Source organism: Rhinolophus hipposideros, assembly GCF_964194185.1.
Source record: "Rhinolophus hipposideros genome assembly, chromosome: 24".
Taxonomy (NCBI): Eukaryota; Metazoa; Chordata; class Mammalia; order Chiroptera; family Rhinolophidae; genus Rhinolophus; species Rhinolophus hipposideros.
Window position 1 is genome coordinate 12,876,098 of NC_138070.1, and position 10,326 is coordinate 12,886,423.

The 10,326-nt window shown below is 44.1% G+C and overlaps 1 protein-coding gene across 1 annotated transcript; it reads right to left on the reverse strand.

Moving 5' to 3' along the window:
* Positions 1-606: 606 nt before the first annotated feature.
* PLA2G1B (phospholipase A2 group IB) lies at positions 607-7,360 on the reverse strand (the record flags this gene model as incomplete). The annotated part of the gene is made up of 4 exons (XM_081037649.1): positions 607-731; positions 3,237-3,364; positions 3,824-3,983; positions 7,327-7,360. The coding sequence occupies 4 exons, from the start codon at positions 7,358-7,360 to the stop codon at positions 607-609; spliced, it is 447 nt and encodes a 148-aa protein (XP_080893775.1).
* Positions 7,361-10,326: the final 2,966 nt, after the last annotated feature.

A 10,326-nucleotide genomic window follows, 5' to 3' on the forward strand; every position in this document is an offset into this window, starting at 1 on the left:
TAATGACTGCAACGTAAAAATCAGCTTGTAGAGTGTGGTGAAGTCTTTGAAAAGAGTTGAAAAAAATTAGTTTTTACATAGTTGGAAATAGAGGCAGAGAAATGAGAGAGGGAGAGATCTGGCTCCCATTGAAACCAGAGCCCACCGCTTCAGGCAGGGCAGGGTAGTGGCTAAGAGTGTGTGTCTGTTGGGTTTGCTGAGTGCAGATCCCTTCTTTGCTATTTACTAGATGCATTGCATTGGGCAAGTGACTTCTCTTATAGAGGCTTAACTTAGAAAAGTAGGATTTGTTAATAGTGTCAAAACCTTACAGGGCAGTCCAGAGAATTTCGAGACAAGACACACAGTGCTGGCACAGAGTAAACAATCAGCAGTTGTTAATCATTATTCTGGTCTCATGGTGCTCACTTCCTGGAAATATCTGTCTAATTCAACATCTAAGGCTGGAAGGAATGATACTCATAAAGGACTAGGAAGGGGCTTAGTCATGTTCAGTAGATAGAGAATAAAACAATCTCCAAATGTGAGCCCTTTCAACAAGGTGCTTTATTGGAGGGTACAGTGTAAGGTGAAAGCCATAGGGATGATGATTTCCAGAGGGAATACTCAGTCCTGACAGTACTTCTTGGTGTCCAGGTTCTTGTGCTCCTTGTTGTATGGGGCCTTTGAAAAGCAGATGGCGGCATTGCGGTCGCAGTTGCAGATGAAGGCCTGGCAGTCTTTGTTTTTGCCTGGAAAAGAGCAAGAGGAGTGGACTGAGCCAAGGTGGATCCTGCTTTGTACAATCCAGGGGCAGGAAGAATTAACCGGAGTAATTCAGTGGCCATTCCATCGGTGCACATTTAGGGCTGACAGATTAAGCAAATAAAAATACCAGAATTTCAGATAAACAATGAATGCAATGCTTGAGACAAAGGCTACAACATTGTTCATTGTCTATCTTAAAGTCAAATTTAACTGGGCAACCTGTGATTTATTTGGAGATCCTAGGTGTGATAGTTGCCTTTTGGAAAGTCTTGTCTATTTCATACCCCTAAATGAGCTCACTGCTTTTAAAACCCATATAACTACAGATCTCTGATATCGTACGCAAACAATTATAAGCCATATGGAAAACACTAAAACATACACTTAAGGCAGCAAAGTATTGTACATTTCAACTTAGTGAAGTTTAGTAAGCCAATTGCTCTACTTTAAAGCACATATTTTTAAAATTATAGAATAGCATTACAATAGAATATTATACAGACATTTAAAAGAATTAAGTATGTCTGTATGTGGAAATATTTCCAAGATATTTTATTAGAGGAAAAAATAACTAGGAAATCCTTAAAAATTTGAAGATATATATATATATATATATAAAACTGGTTATCTTTGGGTAGTAGGATTACAAGTGCCTTCCACTTTTCATGACATATGTTTCTGTAGAGTTTGAAATTACATTATTTTTTTTGCCTTGTTTACTTCTGTAACTAAAAGAAATAGTACAGATAACATTTAAAATGCATTTGAATTTTATTATCCATAATTTAATTGTGTATCTCTGCTTACCTTCAATAATCTTATTAAAATTGTGTTTGTCTCTACTCCTTTCTTTTAAAAATCACAAATGTTTTCTTTGCCCAGCGAACATCCATTGAAGCATAAATTAGCAATTAGATTATAAAGTGAACAATGAGATAATTACTTAGTGAGTTATTGTTAATTAATGTGAACAAACACCCTGTGATGCAGGCTTTTTGACCTGGTCGGCGGGGGAGGGCAGCTACATTAAAAATAAATTATTTGTAAAAATATATGTGTGTGAGAGTAAGTATGTTTCCCCTGGGGAGAGGCTCCATAGCTTTCATCAGATTTGCAAGGGAGTCTGGAATCCATAGCAAGGAAACTTTGCCAGTCAAATTGTAGTGTGAAAACATGAGTTCCCATATATTTGACTTTCCAGTGTGGAGCAGAACCTGTTAGCAGGGGACTGTGTAAGCAAATTAAGCCACATTATGCAACAATTAAAGGAATAACAATGAAGACTATGGGGCAATACAGGAAAATGGTATAATGTAGTGATAAGTGAGAAAAAGCAGAAATCAAGGTTGTATCTAACCTCTGCATTCATCAAATATTTACTGAACCCCTACTATATGCCAGGCACTGCTCTAGATTCTGGAGATATCGCAGTTAAGAAAACAGACAGCAATCCCTGTTCCTATGAATCCCACTTCCTGTTAGAGAGATAGAAAATAAAGAACTAAATATATCAGATGTTGATAAATTCTGTGGAGAAAATAAAGCAGAGAGAGAAGACAGAGAATGCTGGAGAGATAGAGGGAGTATGCATGTGACTAAAAAATGCAGTGAGGGAAGACCTCACTGAGAAAGCTCATTTGAAGAAAGACCTGGAATGAGGTTGAGAGCCAAGCAGATATTCCATGGAAAGTGTTTTATGAGGAAGGAACAAAGGACTTGAGATTAGGGTTAGGGATGCAGGTGTAGCCACAATTCAAATGACATAAACCTTAATCCAAAGACAAGGGCAAAAGGGAACATGGAGACATGAAACCATTTATGTCTTAGGATGGTGAGATTCCAGGTAACTTTTTTCTTGGCGTGTTTGGATTTGAATTATGGTTATTCCAGTGTTGTTTGTGCAGTAGTGACAATACCTTCATCTCTCTGAATTGTCTGTTCTTCAGAACTGCCTTCATGGAGGGACACATTTCACCATGAGAGCTGCAGAACTTAGTGGTTAAGACCAGAGACTTTGAAATCAAAACAACTGAGTTCAAATGCCCACCTTATCACTCATAAGCTTTGTGATTTGGGGCAAGTGACTATTTTTGAGCCTCAGCTTCCTAACCTGTAAAATGGGGTTAATAAAACCTATCTCATATACACACCTCACCTCGTACCTGGCATATATTAAGACCTTAATAAATGCTAGTTCTGAGCTCTTTTTATGCAATAACAAAGCAGTATAGCATGGCAGTTAAGAAGAGAGGCTTTGGAGTCACACAGACAGACCTGTGTTCAAAACTCAAACGCCACCATTTACGAGCTGTGTGCCCTTGGGCAAATGGCTCAGCCTTTTGAACCTCAGTTTCCTCGTCTGTAAAATGGGGATAATCATGTTACACTTCCTGGCACCAAGAAAATGATCAATAAATTGTGTCTATCATTACCATTATATCCCCCCATGCCAACTGAGGGCCTACAAGTCAACAAAAGGGTCAACATACTGCTGCAGGTGATCTCTGAGCCAGAGCATGTGTATGAGTAGTGTTTGGTATAGGGGTTGTCCAGGAGGAATTTGCAGCTGTCCAGCTTCTTGGCTTGGTCGTAGCACCGGTCATGTGTCTGACAGCACCTGGAGAGGGGGAGGGACAGAGCTGAGGCAGGAGAAGCACAGGGAAGCAGGGTAGCCTGTACCCACTCTCTCAGAAACAGGTGGAGGTGTTTTAGCTGACATGCTCCGGAAGATATTGGCTTTTTGGCGTGAAAAAAAATGTAAGTCCTTTTATCATGTTTATGGAAGGAGACTTTAAAAATGGTTGCAGGAATACAGTACGATCATATAGTCTGAAGATGACAATTGAGTAGCAGCTGTGATGTTCTGTGTTGCAATGTCCTGCCACTAGAGGGCAGCAACCTCCAGTTGCTCACATCTGTGACGGGTCCTCTTAGACCATGGTTGTTTATAAGAGGTGAAAATATGTTATTCTTAGCAAATCGGAAAATCCTTTCTGTGCCTCCTTCTGAGCTCCTTGGCTTGTGCCCTCCTCCCATAGCACCAGCACTCCACTCTCCCTGCACTTCAATCACTCACGCGTCTAGTTCATCCACAGGGGTGCCGGATCCACCCAGGCCACAATAGCAGCCGTAGTTGTTGTAATCTTTCAAGGGGTCGCTCTCCGGCATGGTGCATTTGATCATGTTGCGGAACTGCCACACTGCCCGCAGACTGATGTAGCCCTCCACAGCGCCCACTGTAAGAAGATACAGCGGGAGTTCAAATCTGTCCTGGTTGGCTCTGCCAACGCCCCAGGACCCCACCGCCTTCTCAGACCCCACGCTGACCCATCCCACCCCCAGTCCTCCCACCCCTCCCCCACCCCCCATCCTGACCTCTGCCAGCTCTCTCCTCGTAAGAGAGCTGGAGACAGAAACTTGGTCAAGTGACTACAGATTTTTTTTTTTTTTTATGAAAACTTAACAATTTTTTTCACTGAGATCAAATTCACATAAAATTCACTATTTTAGCCACTTAAAGTGTACACTTCAGTGGTTTTTCGTATGATCACAGAGTTGTGCAAACATCACCACCAATTCCAGAACATTTCCATCACCCTCCAAAGAACACCCTGTACCCACTAGCAAAAGCTCGCCTTTGTACCCTTCCCTCTGGCAACCACTTATCTGCTTTCTGTCTCTGTGGATTTGCCTTTTCTGAACACCTCATATAAATGGAATCATACCATATGTGGCCTTGTGTGACTGGCTTCTTTCACTTAGCATCATGTTTTTGAGGTTCCTTTATGTTATAACATGTATTAGTACTTCTTCCCTTTTCATAGCTCAATAATCTTCCATTCTATAGATAGACTGCGTTTTGTTCATTCATCACTTGATGGACATTTGGGTTGTTTCTACTTTTTGACTATTGTGAATAGTGCTGCTATTAACATTTGTGTACTGTTGTCACACAGCAGCATGCCCATCTGTCCCCTCGTGCCTACCCCTAAAAAGAAAGAAGAGTCTGTGAGACTATTCCTTTCAGGGTCATCGCTTCACCTTTATGCCATCTCCTTGTTTGGCCCCAAAGGATGGCTGGCTAGCCAAGGACAGGTAAGATTCCTCAAGAAAGGAACGACCTAAGACAGGCACAGTCGTGTGGGGACCACCAGGAGAATTCACGGGGTTGATAGAGGTGGGCACAGTCCCCCACCTTCCCCCGTCTAAGGAGAGCGTCTGCCTCTGTGACTGTATTCCTTCCCACAACCTGTTTGGGAAGTGGTTCTAGATGTGGTAACATCAGTTCTCCATCTCAGTAAGTTTTCAACATAAAGGTTTTGTCCCCTGGAATGGTACAAACAATAATTATTTATACATCATGGGACTTTCGACAGGCAAGGGTGATTGGTTTGAACCAGTTTTCTGGTATCGTGTATGAGACTCACAGACCCTAGAAAACACAATGCTACTTCCTTGTATGTGCTTCAATAAGAGCCACAAGGTGGCCTGATTCGGGGCTCTCAGTCCTTTGAGGCTGTGAGACCCTTGGCCCCTGTTTCAAAACTTTCCTGGTTTCTGTTTCTTTCTTAACCCTTTGCCGCCCCTTCTCCTTCTCTCACGGCCCGTGTTGCACTGGACGCGACAGTGTACTAGTTTTTTGTGTGAACATGTCTTTCAACGGGGATGGTGTTAAATTATCCCCACTATTTACCTAGCAAATATTTTTTGAGCACCTACTATGGGCCAATCACTGACCTAGGAGATGGAGATACATCATTGAACAAATAAAAATTCTATAACCTTATTGAGCTTAGATCCTAGTGGGGAAGAAAACCAATAAGCAATAAATGTAATAAATAAGAAAATCAGATATTGTGTTAGAGGGTGGAAAAATTGGAGCAGGTTAAGGAGAATCTAAAAGGGGGGGTTGAGTGGGGGATGGTGAGGTTGAGGTGGTGCAGGAGTGTAAGGAATAGTGAGGAGGCCTCTGTGGCCTCCCATCTTCAACCTCTTTTCTGCCTCAAGGCCCACGCACCTGCTGTTCCCTCTGCCTGGCACACTTGCCATCTTACTTTTTAAAAGGCTAGAAGATCTTAGTTTAAATGAAACTCCTCAAAAAGGCCCTTCCTACAAATAAAAACAAACAAAAAAAATCTTTTCCTGACCACCCAAGCTAAGTGGCTCCTCTGCGATCACTTTTCTTCATTGTCACGTTTTGTCATGTACTTTGTTTCATAGTACCTCTCACAATCTGTATTCACTTGTTTATTGAGTGACTCTCTTTCAAAGGACCATAAAGTCAAAGACAGGCTTTTATTCCCCAGGGCTGACATTCCCCAGGGGCCTGACACACAGTAGGCACTCAATAAATATCTGACGGGTTAAATGAATGAAATAATCAATATGTGAATTAACGAAAGTGCTTGGCACATAGTAGATGCTCAATAAGTATCTAGTAAATAAGTCTGTAAAGTCTACCACTGAGTGGTACATTTTAGTGGTTGAGTGTTTGCCAAACCAAGCACGAGGCTCGGCACAGTAGACTCAGGGAAATCGGACCTCTTCACCCCATTTGCAGAGCCCTACCCTGTGAGATTTGGTGCCCTGAAGACATGATGGCATGAAATGACTTTTGGGTCCTGTTTCAGTCAGCCACCAGTATCGTCTCTTTGCCCCATGCCTTGCCCTTTCTTTCCTTGATATGCTGTGCCCACTGGAGCTGTTCCATGTGCTTAAACACCAGGGCCAAGGAAGAGAGGCAGCTGGTCATTCTCCCCGATGAGCAGCCTCCACAGTGGCTGCCAACAGAGGCTGTATCCAGGAGCGGGGGCCTGGAGCCTGCTCAGACGAGAGTGGCCTGACTACCTTGGCCCATCTCCAGACCCCACTCTTGCTTCCCTCTGTTTTCTCTCTTTCTGATCCAAAGAGCTCTGCTCTTTGTAGAGGCCAGACCTGCACAAAGCTACTGCTCGTGTGTGTGTGTGTGTGTGTGTGTGTGTTCCTCGGATGGGGAACATGGCTCATTCATCCCCGATTCCCCCATCTCAACCCAGAATCTGATATCTTCGTGGCTCTGATACCATCAATGTTGAATGAATGAATGCAGGATGGATGAATGAGGTGAGATTTGAATTCCAGTGTATCTGATTTCTTTCATTCATTCATTCATTCATTCATTCATTCATTCATTCATTCATTCAATTAACGGTGCCAACAGCACTATCCCTGTTTTCATGGAGCCCAAGCTTTGGTGTGGGTGAGGGGGTAAAAAAGGAAATGAATCAACAGGAAACAAATTGCAGGCAAAGATAGGTGCTGGGAAGACCTTGTACCAACGCAATATAGTAGAAAGAAAGGAGAGGGTCTTTCGGAGCCTGGGTAGGCATGGTCGGCATTTCAGAGAGGAGACATCTCAGTTCAGAGCTGAAGGTTGAAAGGTGCTGTAAGGGGATTTGAGGGAACCCCAAGATGGGGGTTCTTCAGGCCCACAGGGGACCCTCGATAAAAAACTCAGGTCTGGCCAGCCCTGTGATCGGTGCCCCCCTTTCCAGAGGACTAAGACCCATGAAGTGGGTGGAGCGGGAAAGACTTGCCTACCTGTGAGCAGAGCAGCCAGCACAAGGAGCTTCATCCTGGTGTCCAGCTGGTGATGAGAAAAGGCTGAGGACTCCTAAGGTCTCCCTCCTTATAGTCACCAGGAGGACCCAAGATAAGGCTGTAGTATTTGCTTTTCTCCCTGCTGACTTCAAGTTGTCCTTGAGTCTGTTACGTGAATAATCCTGATGGACTAGTTAGACCAGCAAGTAAGAGGTCATGGAAGTAGTATATATTGTTCATCAACACTTTTTTTTTTAAAGATTTTTTTTTTAATTGGGGAAGAGGAATAGGACTTTTATTGGAGAACAGTGTGTACGTCCAGGACTTTTTTCCAAGTCAAGTTGTTGTCCTTTCAGTCTTAGTGGTGGAGGGCGCAGCTCAGCTCCAGGTCCAGTTGCCGTTGCTAGTTGCAGGGGAGGCAGCCCACCATCCCTTGCGGGAGTCGAACCGGCAACCTTGTGGTTGAGAGCCCACTGGCCCATGTGGGAATCAATCTGGCAGTCTTCGGAGTTAGGAGCATGGAGCTCCAACATCCTGAGCCATCGGGCCGGCCCTACTTATTTTTCTTGAGCAAAGTTCCCACATACCCTCCAGCCTGCCCCACCCCATCCTCTCCAACAGTTTCACTTGTTATTAATATCTTATATTAGTATGATACATTTGTTATGATTGATGAATCAATATTACTGCATTATTATAATCATCAAAAATAGTATTAATAAACTCAAGCCCATAGGTTATTCAGATTTCCTTAGTTTTTGCCAAATGTCCTTTTTCTGTTTCAGGATCCAATCCAAGATAGCATATTATTAATATCTTAAGTCATCAGGTCTCTTCGGGCCACTCGCGGCTGTGGTGGTTTCTCAGGCTCCCTTGTCGTTGATGACCTTGACAGTTTGAGGAGTACTGGTCTGGTATATCATAGGATGCCCTGTGTTGGAAAGTGTATGATGTTCGACTCATGATTAGACTGGAGGTTGGTTATGGATTTAGGGGAGGAAGATCACAGAGGTAAAGTGCTATTTTCATCACATGACCATGTTCTACTGAATCATCTTTTATCCTGGATGCACCTTGGCCAGCTCCCCAGATGAGGACATCCAGGCTCAACCTGGGGTAGAGCTGGAAATGACCATGCCCACACTTAACTCACACCTGCCTCTTCCCACTGAAGTATTTCCTTCCAGCCCGGGCAAGGTTATGTGGTGTGTGAGTCAGCGCAGAATCAATTGGCCTAATCCTAACCCTGTTTTTTTCTGCTAGCGTACTTTTTCCTTGAGCATGCACCCGGGCCAAGAAAGAAGAAATCCGTGTGAAAGGGCTTCCCTGTCTCATCCCAACTCCAGGAGTCTCAGGAAAGATCCTTCAGCTAATGAGATAACACCAAAGCAGCAGTTAGTAAGCAGGTGGGGAAACTGAGGCCCAGAAATGCGAAGTGATTTATTTGCTTGGGCCTGATTCTGCCCCCATTTGACCCAGGTTTTTCTCATGCCACCTGTCTATTCGTCTGTTTCTACATCTGTCCAGTATGGGAGCCATTAGCCACATGTGGCTATTTAAATTCATTACGATGAAATAATATTTAAAAAATCAGTTTCTTGGTTTCACTAGCTTCATTTCAAGTGTCCAGTAGTTACATGTGGTTAGTGGCTGTTGTATTGGACAGCACAGATATAGAATGTTTTCACCATCACAGAAGATTCTGTTGGACAGTGCTCTTCAGGACGTGACAGATCTCAGGGCTGTGAGAGCTACTGGAAGGAGAGCAGGGTTACCTTAGGACCCCGCATCAGCCTGATGAATTGTCTGCCTCCTCAGCCTCCAAAATGAGTGAAGACTACCTAAGGAAAGGGAAGGCTTGGACAAAAAAACTCTAAGTCCCTTTTATGTGGGTTCTTTGGTGTCAGAACGAAACAGAGGAAGGACTAGGCACTACTCCTGTTGGTGGTAGGGGGAGGGGGTTCTGAGAAAGGAGTAGCTGGTGCTACAAAATCCACTAAGGCAAATAGTGCTCATTTACTGAGCACTAACACTATTCCAGGTCCCATGCTAAGAACTTGGCACAAACCTCTGAGATAAGTCCAATTACAAACTCCATTTTCCAGAGAAGACGATTGAGGCTCAGAGAGGTTAGGGAACTGCCACAATGTCACACAGCAGGACCAAGATGTGAGTTGGATCTGGTGCTTATGATACCAGAATATCACCTCATGACAGAGAATTATAGAAGTGGGTGGCACTGCCGAAGGTCCCTGGAGGCCAGGAGGTTTAGTCTCACCTATTTCCCTTCTCTCCCCCTCCTCCAGCCAGCTGGAGGCCTTCCACAAGGGCAGGCTGCACAAATTCCCACATCCAATTTGTGCTAAGGCTTAGGCAAAGTACCTGGTGGAGGAGGGGGTCAGGCTGCTACTAGAACTTTCCTTTCCTGGAAAGAGACCTACTAACTGTGATAGTCCAGACCTCGGCAGGGGACACAGAGGTGGCAGAGGAATGGACCTGTCAGTCACTGGATAGCCTGCCAAGCCCCTACACTCTCTGTACCATGACCTTCTGCTGCTGCGTATCCATGCACAGGTGTGTAGAACACAGTATTCTCCCAGTCTGGGAAAAACACACTCTCCAGTGGAAAGAACAGCTAAGGATAACTTCTTGGCTCCTTCAGGTGACAGCATACCCACACTCCAGCAAGGTCACACCTGCCCAACCCCTAGAGGACATGGCTCCTGCTTCCAGGGAATGCTTAAAAGCAGCCACCAGCTACCACTTGGTGAGTGCTTCCAGGTGCTCGGTACTGTGCTAAGGGCTGTACATACATTATTTTTCAGCCTAACAGCAACCTTTTGGCATAGTTATTATTGTTTCATCATCTTCCCCTTTTTACTGATAAGACAGGCTCAGAGAGCTGACGTGACTTGCATAAAGTCACACAGCTAGAAAGTGGCAGAGATAGGATTTGAATCTGTGTACCTGCTCTCAGTCCAGGGCTGCTCTCTTCAATAA